The 16,635-nt window shown below is 39.3% G+C and overlaps 1 protein-coding gene across 3 annotated transcripts in view; it reads left to right on the plus strand.

The window, feature by feature from the left end:
- Cpq (carboxypeptidase Q) overlaps nt 1-16,635 on the plus strand; it is a 400,620-nt gene that overhangs the window by 210,274 nt on the left and 173,711 nt on the right. For all 3 annotated transcript variants that reach the window (XM_048457233.3, XM_048457231.3, XM_048457232.2), the window contains one exon: nt 12,257-12,368. In XM_048457233.3, coding sequence (XP_048313190.1) covers nt 12,257-12,368 — 112 coding nt within the window. The remainder of the gene's footprint in view (nt 1-12,256; nt 12,369-16,635) is intronic.

The following is a 16,635-nucleotide window of genomic DNA, read 5'->3' on the forward strand; positions in this document are numbered from 1 at the left end:
AGTTTCTTTTCACCTTTTATATTTTCATTTAGAAACTTGCTGAAAACTTACCGAAGAAAACAAATAGAAATGAGTTATGACTCTGTGGTCTGCAGGAGGATGGTGAGAAAGGGACAGCACTTGGCTACTGAAGGGCAGAACGGGGAAGCCTGCACTGTATTTTCTGGGTGCATGTCAGTCCTGGCATAGATTAAGCTACTGGGTATTTACTAAATGAATTGATGAATCGATGCTACAAAATGTTTTCAATTCTATCAACTTAATCTATATTTTAGTACTGGAATTAATATTTGATAAATAAGTACTCTATGTGATTTCTTGATTTATTCCTTAAGGAAATAGAAAGTAGCTTATCAATTCTCTAACTTTCTTTTTGTTTATTTTTTAGATCACCTTCTATATTCTTTCAAATACTCCGTTTGCTCTCTTTAAGTCTTGGGCAGTGGTCTCAGCTCCTTACTGTGTGCCAGTCTCTGCCCTGGAACACAAGCAAGAAGCCGATTATCACCCAGTGTTCCAGACCTAGAAAAGTTGAGAGATTCGCATTAATGGAAACATAGGGATGTATAAATTCACCCTGAGCTGGAGTATTTGATGCCCAGTCATTAGCTGTACAGAACGTGGGCAATGGTTGGATTTTCGGGCCCTGCTTCCTCAGGGTTATGTAACCTTCAACTCAGGAAGCGGACTCAGTGCGATGGGGAAGAACTGCTTTTAATGAGCTGCTGGGATTGGCTGAACTTGTGCTAGCCTTGTGCGCACCATTGTAACCTTGATGTTTTTCTCATTTGTAAACTTTATTTGCATTCCACAGTCCAGCTGAATTCGCCTGCGTGCCTAGTTTCTTTAATCTTCTGGCTTGACTGGCCAGCTTGTAAATCAGCCTCAGACTTGAGCTGCCCATATATTGCCCCAGTTAGCACTTCACAGAGTTCTTTTTCTGTAGCTCCTGTCCAAAGCATGACAATGTGGCTTAACATTGTATGGTGTGGTTGCTACTAGCAGCAATGAGTTGTTATTGAGGTTCAGGAGAAGAGGAGTAGACGGATAGATTAGGATAGTTCTAGTTCTAAGCTGTTAGATTCCCAGCTGTGGATACCAGAGAGTTTCCCAAGTCACTCAAAGACCCACACCCCAGTCCTTCAAGAGGTGATGTTTCCTTTTCCTCTGCCATGAGCATGATTAGCAACCATGGTTCTAAAACTCCTCAAGGGAAAATTTATGCTGTTCTATGTGCTTCTCGGTTATGGGGTGAACACCACTGACATACCTTGGCATGCACTGTGCATTAGGTCCTCTTGCACGGCTCTGAACCAAGAGTAACTGCTTTTTGTTTTCCAAGATATAGAAGTGCAAAAAGGAGCTGATGAAGAGCGAAAATGGGCAGTTAATGTTGAAAGAGGAAAATGTTTAGCCGTGTAGTTTGCTACTAAAATACTGGATTTCTCTAATGGTAATGTCTGTACTAGAATGTTTACCCTTGTCCTTGCCACCTTCCCTTTTCTCTAGTGAAGATAAATTTATTTCTGCTGTGCCTGAATCAGGAAAGGGGGGCACAAATTGATTTATAATTTATAGAAAAGTCCAGATTCTCTCATTAGCAGAACCTGAAATAGCACGGTTGTGCAAGGACTGTTTACAATTTAATGACTCATAGAAAACTGTCTGATACACATTTGCCATGTTCCTTAAGCCAGGCTCTGAGCTCACTAGAATGCCTAGTCTTCACCTAAGGCCCCATGGTTATTTCCTGATTGGAAACTATATAATCTTGATCGATGTCCAGCTAAGGAACTAATCAACAGAGACATCATTCTTAGAGCTAAGTTCTTGAGGTTTCCTGCTCTGCCCAGCAGCCTGCCCTGGTCCCATCATGATCGGTAGGGTTGTATTCCGTGACTAAGGCTGTGTATGCCAAACAAATAAAGAAAAGGACCCTGTGTGTATGAAAGAGATGAACAAGATCGAATAACCTACTAATCTACCAGTCAACCCCAAAGTTCCGTCACCACTAGCATAGGTTTGGGGACCATTCCCATTTCCTGAGCTGGGCTTTTCGGGGGTGGTTCTAGTGACATAGCAAGTATCAGGATGCTTGATAGAAATGTAGCTTCCCATGCTCACATTCTGATCCAGGGTCTAGGGTGGAACCTGGCAGCCTACATTTATGCGGGTAGCCATAAATGACTTTGAAACTACACTCAATACCAATTGAATTCCTCTCCTTTCCAATTCACGAAGTGATTTTTAGTGTAATCTTAATGTGAGCAGAAGTGAGAAACTCTTTTGATGTACTTTTGGGTAAACCTGTTGAACCCTATCTAAGAGAACTTGAGGTACATTATTTACTGAAAACCTGACTTTCTGGAGGGCTCCCTCTGGTCCAGTAGTTTGAATGACAGAAAGCTGGAGTCAGTAGCCAGCCTTTCAGGTATACACAGACCTTCACCCAGGAAGCCCTCTAGCACTTCAGCATTGAAGAAGAGATATTTCCAGGGAGGAATTTTAATTAGCAAAGATGAAGAACCCAGAGGCAAATTATCAAAAATTTGAAATGTTTCCCCCTGTACATATCAAGGTGATCTCTATTTGCATATGATGTATAGCCATGACTGAAATAAGAAAATGAGGGAAAATCATTTATAATTGACAGCTATGTGTCAGGCCTTGTCCTCATTTTTGTAGATGTTCAGTTTCCATGACTACTGATACTTTCAGAATGATTATTTCCCTTATACAGACAGAAAATAAAGGCACAGGAAGGTTAAGTCACATATCTAATGTCTCAGCAAGAAAGTAGCAGCGTGGCCTTCCTGGTTTGTATGAGTTAAGATGATATCATTAAGGAAACTAGTAGTGGGCAGAAGCTTCCATATTCAAAAGAGAAAGGAGATAAATACACGAGAGGCATCAGAGGAACACAACTCCAAGAAAGTGTGAAGCTTTTCAGAAAGGAAGCTAGGCAAGTCTCTTCAACTTCTGCTGCATACTGGGTTCAGTTTCAGAACTTTTACTATCACCCAGGACTGCAATAGTCGTTGGTGTCACTAAACCTTTCAAGAGGGGAGGTTTTGTGCATTCATGTCTGTTAGAGCTCTTATTGAGGAAATCACTGTAATTAACCCAGATTGATCATGATGTGGTTTGGGCGTGGGCAAACAGTTGTTTCCTGGTTCGAGTAGGCTGCAAAGCATTATTTCAAGTCTGACTGTCTGACTTTAATCTCTCTACAGTCTCACAGCCCCCTGTCACTGTCAGTAAACACCATTCTGAAGATTTGGTTTGTTGGTTTGTTTTTAGCAATCTGAAAAAGGAAGCTACAGAATGATGTTTGACATGGCTTGCTGTCCAGAGCTATGTCTTGATATGCACATCCCCTGGTCACCAGCCAAGAGTGCACATGTGGTCTCACTGTGGTGCCTACCAGCTTTATATTTTATAGCCTTGGGTTGCAGACCCTGGACCCCAGGACTCGCTACAAAGAACTCCATCAGACCTCGGAGCTCAGCTCCAAGGGGACCCTCTTATGCTCAGCCTCATGTTTGTAACCACTTCTTGTGTCATCTGGCATAATAAAAGCTTTAATGTATCATCAGTGAGGGGAAGAAACACAGTTCTCTGCTCCTCTATTTCTTCTGGGGCCTGGTGTAAATTTCCTATTTTGGAGGTGTTGAGCTTTTCATATGTCAACCAGATGTAACCTTTTGAAGGTTTAATGAAATCAGAAAACATAATCCACTATATGAGAGTGAATATGAGTCAAGTCTATTATTGTTGAACAAATGGCATTAATTTCCAGCACACATGTGGACATGCGTTTTAAAATATTTGTTTGAAAAATGTCAGGCTCCTCATTGTTTTAGAATATTTGAACAGCACACTACCAGTATGCTCTTTTTAAATAGTTGTACTTTTGAAAGGTTACAGTGTTGGCATATTTACTCTTTTCCAACCTCTTCAAGTGGCCTTGATAGAGAAAAATGTCTCAAATTCTGCCTTCCATAGACTGCACTTTCTAAAAGGTATAAAATCCCCTTCCTTCCAGCTGTAGTGGCAGGGTAAGAGGCTCACTCTACATCCTGGTGCTTTTTATTATGTTGCTTATGGAGAGCTTCTCTGCTGTGTTCTGGGGTTATAGAATGAGATTGCTTTAAGCAAATGCAGACAGATGTCACATCTGGATCCCACTGAAGAGGAAGTATCGCTGGAGACTAACCCGTGGGTGTCCTAAGGCAGTAGAGATTGGATAATGATCAAGGCAGCTCTGGATCCTGACTTCCTGGAGGCAAACTGCTCCAGACTAGCAAGGATTGGCATAGGTAGAGATCTCTTTATCTACAAAGTGGAAGTGGGAACGTCCATGAGAATGCTGGGTGGAAAGAGAAACCCCAAGTTTCTATCACTTCATTTACAGTTGCTATGCATGTTTCATAAAGCCCAGGACATTCTACTATTGGGATACACCATTTGTAATATACTTAATTATTTTGTTCACACATGCACAGATGCACTTTGAGCTAACCATGCATACTGTTCCATTGATCTTAGCTGGTACTTGTAAGAAAGATGGACAACTATGTTTTAAAAATTTAATCTAGCTAATTGGGAAATTGACTTAATCAGAATGGTTCATCCCATAAAAGACAGGGTTGAGCAGTTTCCAATGCTCAACAGCATGTTAAGTTTTTGTATTTATACCAAACTTGACACCTCTTTCAAGATAGATCTGAAATTTGGAAGTTCTTCCACTTCTGTAAAGTAATCTGCTCTATTGATGTAATAGTTTGACTTTTGACTAAACACACTGCTTCTTCTGTTATGTTTGATGGCTCCCATTTCATCATATCTGCCTGATGTAAATCCTCCATCTACTGGTTTCTACTTGTTCCTAAATAGCATCACTTCTTAGGACGGTCTCCATACTGTCACCCTGTACTTAGGTATCCCCTCCACTCAATAGTGAGGTACTGTGAGTGTCAACAAACCTAAGTGACTTGTCTGAGCAGTGACAACTTGCTTCACATAATGGAGAGCCCTTGGGCCCTTCTGACCCATTGGTGCCACCAATGGCATAGGTTGTTCTGCTTGGACTTCTTCCCCGACTGTTAACTTTCCGGTCAGCTCTGTAAGAAGTCACATCTTCACCGTGTTCTCAGTTATCACACTTGATCCACTTGTTTGGGACCCGAGTTACATTCAGGACTTCCCTTGTTATTCTTGATAGTCAGGCACCTTCCTTCCAGAATCGTCCTTCCCTCTGGCTTCCTCCCGCAGAACTTCTATAATAAGTAGATATGCAAATCATTTTCATTTCAAAAACAAAATTAGTCAATCATTGTACATGATTAGAAAAATAGTTCTGAGAATCGCATCTTAATTTGCTATGTTGAATCTTTCATGGTCATCTTTTAAACTGAATTTATTGCAAGTCACGGTTAGAGAAGGCATTCCCTATCAGCATTTCTAGATGTTAGCTTTTAGTTGTTTTTATTTTTTTCCTAAATTGGTATATTCATCATAATTCTCAAATTTAATTCAACCAGTACTTGTGACACTTAAAATATTTCTTAAATGGAGCCCCTGCATCACTCTCTCCTGAATGAGATCAGGTTGTTATGAAATAGCCCTCAGCACTCACCCGATGTCCATGCATGGGCCTCTATTTGCGCTCTGTGGCTACAGTTCTTTCCCAACTTTTCACTTGATTAGCTGTGATCATGCCCACCTCAACTCAGACTTTATCTTCATAGCCACCAAGTCTATGCCTCTGACACAGCATTTGATTTCACTGCATTTGCCATTGTCTAGAGTTATCTTGTCCACTAGTAGGTCAGCCTGTTCTTTAGCTGGAATTTGAGTTCAGAAGAGAATTTTTACGGTGTATCCATCACTCTGTCTCTAGCCTGCAGTGCTTTGGTAAATGGTTGCTGAAAGCATTGATAAAATATCTCAGAAATCCAGGGTTAAATGTTAAACCAGTTTCTATGGCAGGTTCTACATTGTCACAGTGTTCTCGAAATGCCTTGGACTAAAAATGCATACACACAGAGAAAGTTGGGATATATAAAGTTCTTATATTGCGAGCATACTGGAGCATAGAATTGATAAGAATCTGCTCTTTTCAGTCTTACAATAAATATTGGCCCCTATACCTTTAAGACTGCATCACACAATGTTTAAAGGAAGCTAAGAGATTCTCCCAAAGGGCGCGGAAGAATCCTGCACCTTCTCCCTGCTATCAAGTGGGTTTGGTGCCAAGTTTGGCTTCTCTGTTTCTTGGACACAAATTGTTACCTTTTGCTTTTCACCATTTATTATTCTACTCTATTTGCTACATGTTTGGAGCAGTAAGTGTAAATTTACTCCAACGTGTTGACCAGAAGTCTCTTCTTCTTTTTTTTTTTTTTTTGAAGTCAGAGAGTTTGAGTTTATTTTTGCTCTTTCAAAATTCTTTTTTTATTTTTTTTATGAGAAAGTAATATTATTAAATTATAAAAGTTTCCATTTCCGCCCCTCCTCCCAACACCCTCCCACTCCCCCCACTCCCTCTCCTCCTCCCTCTCCATCCCTAAGAGCAGTCAGGGTTTCCTGCCCTGTGGGAAGTTCAAGTTCCTCCCCCCTCCCTCCAGGTCCAGGAAGGTGAGTGTCCAGACAGACTAGATCCCCAAAATCCAGTATATGCAGAGGAAACAAGTCCCAGTGTCATTGTCAATGGCTTTTCAGAAAGACTCTGGGCCAGCCACAGAAGTCTCTTCTTTAACTTTTAAGATATGTTTCATTTCTTGTTTTAATTTCTTGTCCATAGTTCTAACCTTTGCAGGCTATAGTAAGGATTAATCTTTTAAAAAGTATGCTCATGTTTATTCTGGTCACTGAGATAAAGTGAGTTACATTACATAGTAGTTGAAAGTAAACTTCTTTAATATGTTTACGTCACTAAAATTATAAAGGTTGGAGTAATTAATGGGAAATGAGTTTTAAGTGTACAATGATCAAAAGAAGGAACATTGTTTTCTTTGAAAGAATAAACGAGCTTCATTTTGGTTATACTTTATTACTAAACAGAGAAGTCAGCTTGAGTTCATGCTACTGTATTACAGACCTGTGAGGATGAGTATGACGGAAATAGAAAGAGTTTGGTATTTTTCAGTTGAATACTGTGGTGGAAATCCCACATCTCCTATACTCAGCAGATGTCTATCAGACACTTGGAGATACCAGACTTTGCATTTTCAAACTTTTCCTAGTATGGCCTGGTCCTAACTCTCTTCCACCCCAGTTTATTCCTTGTCCTGCAACTGCTTGAGAACTGCTCTCAGAGAAAGCCACATTAATAACGACACACACATATCTGTTTGACAGACATTCTGATAATAATAAAACATTAAAATCTCAGGCAGATTGTGAAACTAGATGGCTAGTACATCCCTCCAGTTCCCGAGCAATAGCTATTGGGGTAGCACTGAGGACAGTTGTTAGCTGAGCTCAGCCGGGTGGTGCGGGTGGTGCCGGCACACGTCTTTAATCCCAGCGCTCGGGAGGCAGAGGCAAGTGCAACTCTGTGAGCTTGAAGCCTGCCTGGTCTACAAAGTGAGTTCCAGGACAGTAAGGACTGTCTGAACAGAAAAACCCTGTCTCGAAAAACAAAAACAGAAAGAAAGAGTGCAAGAGAGAAAGAAGGGCTACCCGGGAGTCCCCAGTCAATGGCAGAGGGACTCTAAAGCCTGTGATCTTCACTCCGCAGGAAAAGAGTTCAAAGGCAGCGTTATGATGTCTCTTGCCTTATTTCAGTTTATTAAATACATTTATGAGGATCTTAAGTCATAAATGATTAGATGTCAGGTTAAAACTGATAAAAGGATCCCTTTCACAGGCCACTGCATCTTCTTAGCTCTTTAAACCGTGTCTGAAATAACCATAAAAATCAGCAGTCCCCTTTTTCCCCACTTTCTACTCTGAGCAATGTCCCCACACCACAAGGTACCCAAATGTGGTATCAGGAAATGCTTTTTATACCAGCTTAGGCTTCTCATTTCTCCATGGACTAAGTCAAGCCTTTGATGCTTTCTCTCTGTAGTCAAGCCCTGGTAGACAGAGAGCCATACCGTGCCAGTGTTATCAGCTCTGTTACTGCAATCTGAACTGAAACATGGACCACAAGAAACTAACCTCAGATGCATGGTGAAAGCTTTGATTCAAACCTTAGTGATTCTGAGTCACCTAGTAACTCCAGGGTTCCTGAGAGACAACTAAGTGTTTGTCATTGCTTAAGCTAAGACTTTTCACCCATTGCAAAACATTGTACAAACACGAATGTAACCCAGCTCTCTCATGGCACATGTGTGCCTTCAAATGGAATCAGTTCATGCTGTTTTAAATTGGACTCAGCAAACAACATTTTCAGGATACTTGTCACATTTCTAGATAGCGTGTGCTTGTGACTGATGCTCTCTCCACTTCAAACCAGCAGCACACAGAATTCTCCACTGAACTACTGCCTTGTGAAGAACTGTGGAAATCTATGAGTATTCTACAAAAGCCCTAGGGAATCTTTCCAAGAGAGAATCGTGTGCAATTTCTGAGGCCATCTTGATATAATTAGAGCAAAAATCAATAAGGGCAAACATTTATGGAGTTCATATTTGTGCCAGGCACATGATAGTGATAAATCATCATGTTTAACTCTCACAACAGACTTCACAAATAAGCTTGTGTTATGACTCTCACTCCGAAGATAAGGAAATATACTCTGGAGAAGACTACTAACTTGTCCATGTCAGTCTGATGGAGATACATTGCTAAGCACCCTCATTACACTTTCATGCCAAGGCATAATGTGGCAGATTCTGTTTGCTGTCCAGTAAAAGATTGCATATTAAAGAAAATAAATCAAAAGTGGATTCCACATCATCTGTTGTGAAGCATCCAGAGGGGCATGATAGCAGTGGCCCTTGGACTGGGTTCTCCACCTCATTTTTAACACATCATCTTTTTCAAACACTTAATTACTTTTGTTGCTATAAAATTGAGGGTTTCCTGGGATTGGAAACATGTCAGTCTTCAGATATTGTGGCCCTGAGACTCCTGCAATGCCTTAAAATATACCTCATAAAAATCAACCTAAGAGCATGAAACATCTTCAAATAAACCACAAAAGCAAAAAGACACAAGTATGTTTCTGACTTATGATTGGGCAATATATGTATACAATGGAGTATAATTACTATTACAGGAGCACCCTGCTACTGATAGTTTATCAATGAGTATAACCAGCTTTAGATAAATACCTGCACAGCTTACATAAGAGAACCTGTCCCTTCCATAGATTACATGGCCTCAGTGGCTTCCAGGTGCCTTGGTGCAAAGCTTTATGACCACAGAACTCTTGAATTTTGCATCCTGAAAAGGCAGTATCATGAGATGAAGACAAGGCTTGCATGTTTTCCTGTCTACTCAGGGTTTGGTGGGGCCCCTTCTACAGCTGTGGTGGCTTCTGCATATACTCTGGTGGTTGAACCTGGGAAAACACATCCCTAGGCAGTTGGTGTTGAAAAACAGAAAGCCCAGGGAGGGAGGAGAACTTGAGAGATAGACAAGATGGGGGAAGGACAGAGATAGAGAGAAGGAAAGAGATATCTTGATTGAGGGAGCCCTTATGGGACTAGCAAGATACCTGGAACTAGAGAAATTTCCAGGAATCCACAAAGATGACCCCAGCTAATACCCTAAGCAATAGTGGGGAGGGTGCCCAAACTGGCCTTGCCCTGTAGTCAAATTAATGACTATCTTAAATGTCATCATAGAACCTTCATCCAGCAACTGATGGAAGCAGAAGCAGAGAGCCACAGCACTGGTTTGAACTCTCAAAGTCCAGTTGAAGAGTGAGTGGAGTGAGACTATGAGTAAAGCGGTCAAGACTATGATGGGGACACCCGCTGAAACAGTTTACCTGAGCTAATGGGTAAAAGCCTGTACAGGTAGCAAGGATAAATCCTGGTTCCACTGCCAGTGGCTCCACAGATTGCCCCAGCCACACAACTGTCACCTGCGTTCAGAGGGCCTACTTTGGTCCTTTGCTGGTTCCTTCCCTGTTCAGCCAGAGTTAGCAAGCTCTTTCTTAGCTGTGGGGGATAAAGCTGTTGATGCTTTAGGGATCAGGAGGAAGGGATGATTTTCCCTTTACCAGGTGCTAAATTTTGTGAACCCTGAGTTTACTGTTGTTCTGGAAAGTCTGATTCTGTTTTGCCTACTTAAGTCAAATCCAACTTTTTTGCAATTAATATTCTTTTGTACCTAACCCTGGCCCAGGACATTTTCTGTGAATTTGTATATTTTTCTGGATAGTTCCCTTCTAGGCTGTGATTTAGAGACTGGCCTGATACCATATTGAATGAAATTTTCACTACTATTTTCTACATATATGTAGAAGCTTTTCCAATGAGAAAAATTCAAGTTTGCTTTTTAAATGGGACTAAATTAGAGGTAATTTTGTTGTTACCCTATTAAAAGAGATGCTGAATTTATAACTATCAGATTGTAGCTCCAAACATTTTATTGTTTGAAAAGTGTTTTAAAACTCTCACAATCCAAATGATATATATTTTTCTTGTGTAGCTCTGTGCCAAAGTTCTGATCATGTAGTATAAATTTAATTTTTTTATTACTCCAAGACATCTTTCTTGTCATAATTGCTAATGTAAGCAATAATTGCTATCTGGAGAGTGGAAGTTAGTAAGAGATACAAAGAAATACAGTTATGAAATGACCTCAATAATTGTGAAAGAAGTCAGAAATATAAAATGATGGCTACATTGATGTGGTTACTCCTGAATGAACTAAGTCAGAAGTTAATTAAAGCACATTTTGACATTTTAGCCTACTGCAGCTTTACTGGGACAATGGTCCTAGGCCGTGAGAATGTGACAGAGTATACCCTGACTTCTTTGGGATGACACCACTTTCTCAGTCAGAAGACTCAGCTATTGCAACATGCTCTTTTTTCTTTGTTTTTGTTTTGTTTTTAATTTCCCCTTAGAAACAATCCATTTGGGTTCATTATATGACCATTTATTAGTCTGGGGCATTATCCTTGTTTGTGACTACAATGAAGTCATTCTAGGCTGGGTCGGCTGTAAGTCACTAGGAGATCTTTCAGCTGCTCAGGGAGCAGGCAGTGCAAAGGTCACAGTAATATTTTAGGCCCCAACTCTCCCCAAGGTAATGGTGAATTTTCATGCTAGCCATCAGGAAGATTGATCAGCTTTGGTTATTCTGACAGCTTGCCATGCATTAATATCAATAGGTTGAACTTTTAAAAATGTTGTTGAGTTTAATATTGTCAGGGAGAGTTCAGACATGCTAAGTGTATGAGCTACGCACACCTATCAGTGATCCCATGAGAAACATGCCAACTCTACAAAATCTCACCTTGTACCTGCTTCTGTTCTCACACTCTGACAAAGAAAGCCACTTCCCTATTGTGTTTGGCTTTATGTTTATGTAGATGGAATTATACATAGTGTTATTATTTTGTGTTACTATTCTTCATGTTGTTTGTCATGTATTATATTTGTTTCTTTTGCTGTTGTGTGGTGCTCCATTCATGAAAACAACTTATTCATTTTACCTTTAACAGACATTTGGGCATTTTTCTTTCAGAGAAGGGCATGGCTATTAATATTGTGTTATGAAAATTGTCATAGTTAAAGCACACACACACACACACACACACACACACTTCTGAATACACCATACAACTAGGACTGATGAGAAGCCAATGATAATGACACTGGGATTTGTCTCTACTGCATGTACTGGCTTTTTGGAATCCTATTCTATTTGGATGCATACCTTCCTAAGCCTGGATGGAGGGGAGAGGGCCTTGGACTTAGGACTGGAGGGGAAAGGGGAGGGGAGGAAGAACTGGAGGGAAGTGGGAGGAGGAGAGAAAGCGGAAATTTTGAATGGTATTATTTATAAAGTAATAAAAAATTATTAGAAAAAAATTTAGCAATAAACAAATGCCTTTAGTAGTCAAGATTATATTATTGATAGAGAGGCAAAAGCGGAGGACTTTTACCACTCTAAGAATGAATTTGGAATTTTACCAATGCTGTTGTACCACATTCCCTACTAGAAACAATGTGCGTCTTCTAAGACACAAATATAAGACTTCTGATCTTAATGTTTGAAATGCCTGGATATGTCTTCTCTGATGCCATTTTGCTTAGTGTTTTCTTTTTATTATTTATTCTAGGTTGTACTGGTCAGTGGACATCTGGACAGCTGGGATGTTGGGCAGGGTGCCATGGACGATGGTGGTGGAGCCTTCATATCATGGGAAGCACTCTCACTTGTTAAAGATCTTGGTAAATATTTTGAAAGTCTTTAACCAAGACGTGATGGTCTCAGTAGTGACTTGTTAACTCTCTATATAAACTCTATAATGGATTCATTTTTGTGGTGTGTTCCAAGATTCTTCTGTGGTTTATTTTTTTCTCATTTACTCCCAGGATAGAATTATTCAGAAATTTTTACTCAAGTGTACTTCAGACATCTGAAGTACCAAATATTATTGTCATTCACAGAGGAAAATGAATAAGCAAATAAAACCAGAACAAATGAAACCGCATAGTTGGATACTGTATAAGATCATGGCCAAAAGCAGAGAAAAATCAACATCTCTCCACTTCCTTATCTTCTCCTCTTAAGATAGCATCAGGCTGTGAGAATAGTGGAAAAGTCTGTCATTTTTCTATAGAAATCAGAGTGTGTTAGTGGTAAAAGAATGATTCTCATACCCATGGTAGGAATCCAGTTTGAGAAACTGGACCTGGAAATGACTGAGAAGATCAGACATTAAAAGACATGCCTAATAGCAAAAGTAGCTTCTTTTGATGACCATATATGCAAATAAAGTGTGTACATTTACTGTTGATGTTCTGGTCAAAAGGGTGCATATGGAGTGTGGTTAGACACAGCGGAATAGTCTGAATCAAAAGTTCCCTGTCTAAACCAGACAGTGGTGGTTTTAAAGTGCTTCATCAGCAGGCTGTCCTGGATGGTAGCTGTAGAATAAGTTCTGCTTTAGATGGCATGGAAGTCAAAAATTTATTGTTTATTTAAGCATGTATTGCAATAAGATTTTTCTTTGGGACACCAGCTCACAAATAATGACATGGAGATGTATTAATTATAAAATATTGGTCTTAGCTTAGGCTTGTCCCACTAGCTCTTATAACTTAAATTAACCCATATTTTTTTATTAATCTACATTCTACCATGTGGCATTACCTCTCTTACATCTTGGATCTCCTGTTTCATCTCTCTATTTCCTGGCATCTCCCATGTACCTAGATTCAGTCTTCTCTTCCTTTCTATCCCCAGAAATCCTGCTTCTACCTTCTGTCTAGCTATTGACTATTCAATTTTTTACTATACCAATTACAGCAATAGACATTCACACAGAATACAAATATCCTACAATATTTTCCCTTTTTGTCTAAATAAAATGGAAAGATTTTAACTCTAACAATTATTTTCTCCTACTTCCTCTCTCTACCTGGAAGTCCAACCTATACCTCCTGCCTAGCTATTTGTTTTTCAGCTCTTTATTAAACTAATCACAGAAATATATCTTCTCATAGTATACATATCTCTCACAACAACATATGTCTCTAAACTCATGGTTTCCTATAAATTGTATAGGGTCTTCTAGTCTTCTACATAGGTAAATTAAAAATTACTTATCTGGGATGCATCTTAGTTGGTAGAACATCTGGCTAACTAACACGCATGAAGACATTGGTTCAATCCTCAATGTAGCACAAATAATAAAAATCCAGAGACAGAAATTGAGTAAATTTCTGAAAACCAGAAAAGCAAAGCAACCAAGTGACTAGAGATATCTTACCTCTACCAAGCCTGGGCAACCACAGACTAAGATGACTAAACAGACTAAGCTTCTCCTCCGTTTTGTACTGAGATTAAAGGCATGAGTCCCGACTACTGGGATTAAAGGTGTGTGCTACCACTGCCTGACCTTTAGTGGCTTAGTTTTGCCCTTCTGATCTCTAGGCAAGCTTTATTTATTAAAACATAAATAAAAAGTCACTATACCCCAACAATTCATGAAAACGGATATGGTGGTGCATACCTGCCATTGTAGTAATCAAGAAATACTTGCAAGCAGACCAAGAATTCAAGGTCATCCTCAGGTACATAGTGAGTTCAAAGCCAACCTGAGCTACATGAGATTCCACCTCAAAAACCAAATAGTGCTGATCTTCCAAACACTAGATTGCCAAAATGGTCTTATTTTAAGCAAATCTTTGGTGCAGTATTTTTATTTTTTATCTTACTTGTGGTTTTAAATGTGGAACTGAAAAGCCATTTGTGTGATATTTTTATGTATTTTCTAACCTTAGAACTATTGACATTTTCAGATTATGGTGCGGGATTTTATAACATCACCAGACTCTACCCACTAGTTGCCACTATCATTCACTACAACCCTCAAAAATTGTAACGTGAAAATGTCTCTAGATATTGTCATATATCCTTGGATTGGAAGGTGAGAACAAATGCTCTGATTTAAAAGACACAGAAGTAAACAATAAAGTATCTCTAGATAACCTGGCACAGGATCCTTTGAAAAAAATAATTAAAGAAACTAATTGGAAATCTTGAATTGCACATTCTTAGCAGTCCATCATCATCGTCATTACCATGTGTGATAGAAAAGATGCACTGAGGAGCCGCCATTCTTTCAAGTCCTTTGTAGATGCCAGGCACACAGAGAGGATGAGGGTATGCTCTCTGTTTTGAGAGCCTTGATCTCCACATTTGCCTATAGGCATTGCTGTGAGCAGAGAAAGAGTTTGAATGACTAATTTTACAACTGGACCAGGTTCAAGAGAGAAAATGCTCAACAAATAAAATCCAAATGTATACCTTCAGAGAAGGACTAGATTTTATGTGGAGTCTTTCCATTCTTTGGTGATCTCTCCCTCTCAATCCAGAATAAAATGGTTGGGGGAAAATACGCAGAAATCAAACATTCATTCTTGCAGAACACAGATGTTTATTCTGGAAATTAATTTTATATCAGTGTGTTTCACCAATTTGATGGAAATGGATTGGTGAAATAAAAAAGAAACTAGTTCATCTGAATTGTGGTTTAGGTCACTGTGTTCTACAGACTGTACTTTTCTGGCCTTGGGCAGATCATCTGAACACTCTGGACTTCATTCTCTTCCTCCATATTCAATTATAGTCTTCCAGGGTATTTTATTTGCTCTAGATTGAAACAAAACTTGGGTATTCTCTACATATTGAATCTCTGTGTTCTGGTCCTCAGCATGGAACCCTAAACCACTGTTAACTGATTTCAATTCAATTTCATAGATAAATGTCAAGCAACATGCAGAGATGAATGAAATATCTATAGTACCAACACTGAAAATGTGAGTTTCAGTTTTTGTTGTTGTTGTTTGGGTGTTTTGTTTGTTGGTTTGGTTTGGTTTGGTTTGGTTTGGTTTGGTTTGGTTTGGGTAGCTACTGATCTTTTAAGTTCATAGCTTAATCTCTGAAAGATTTCTAAAAATTTCGATGAACATATAACTTAAACTCCAAAATAAAGAGTAGTCTTCCTTTTGAGCGTATGTTGTGAGGCAGCATCAACATCCTGTTAAAAACACAGAACACTGATCTGGGCATGGTGGTTCACACATTTAATCCTAGCATTAGCAAGAGGCAGAGGCAAGTGGATTTCTAATTTAGAGATTATTCTGCTGTACAGACCAAGTTCCAGGACAGCCAACGCTACAAACAACAACAACAACAAACACCAAAAAAATCCTGTCTTGAAAAAAAAAACAAACCACAGGAAACTGAAGCTAGACCACTTTTATTATTCATATCTCAAATCCCCACCTTCCTAGTATCTAACCTTAACCTTTGGTTATTTTCTTTGACTTTTTGTGCCTCAGTTTCCCCATCTAGGAAATAAAGATAAAATAGTTTCTATAGCTCATGCTTGTTTTGAAAATTAAACGTTAACCAATCTATTTACAACAGGGCCTAACACAGCCCAATTTCTCCATAAATGTTATATTTTATGACTTAATAAGCATGACTCTGAAAAACAACTTTAGTACAAGAGAAGTTGAATTTTTAACCTCTAGCCCCATTAGCGACCACTCTGCCTTCTTAATATTTTGGTTATAATAGTGCAATTCTAGAGCCAGCTGCCATAGTATCACTAGCATAATCTTTACCCTTGCCTTTTAAGCCACCATTTCCAGTATAATAGAGTCTCCTTTACACTTCCTATTATTATATGAAATTATTGTGTCTTAGGTGTCTTCTGATCACTTCCAGTACCAATACCCTGTCAAATGAATTTTCTGTTGGTAGATTATCTACGTATTTTAACATGCAGGTCTGGATCCAGTGTGTGACTTACTAGCTCTGTGTGAGCACCAGTAATTCTAGATAAGCTTAGATGAGAATGGAGTACAATAGGAGAGCATTGCTTAGCATATTTGAAATCCCAAGTTTATCCACAGCACCACCAAAAAGAAAGGAAAAGAAGCAGTAAAACCTGAGACCTCCTTCCCCAAAATGTGTTCATAA

This window comes from Myodes glareolus, chromosome 19 (assembly GCF_982192425.1).
Source record: "Myodes glareolus chromosome 19, mMyoGla1.1, whole genome shotgun sequence".
Taxonomy (NCBI): Eukaryota; Metazoa; Chordata; class Mammalia; order Rodentia; family Cricetidae; genus Myodes; species Myodes glareolus.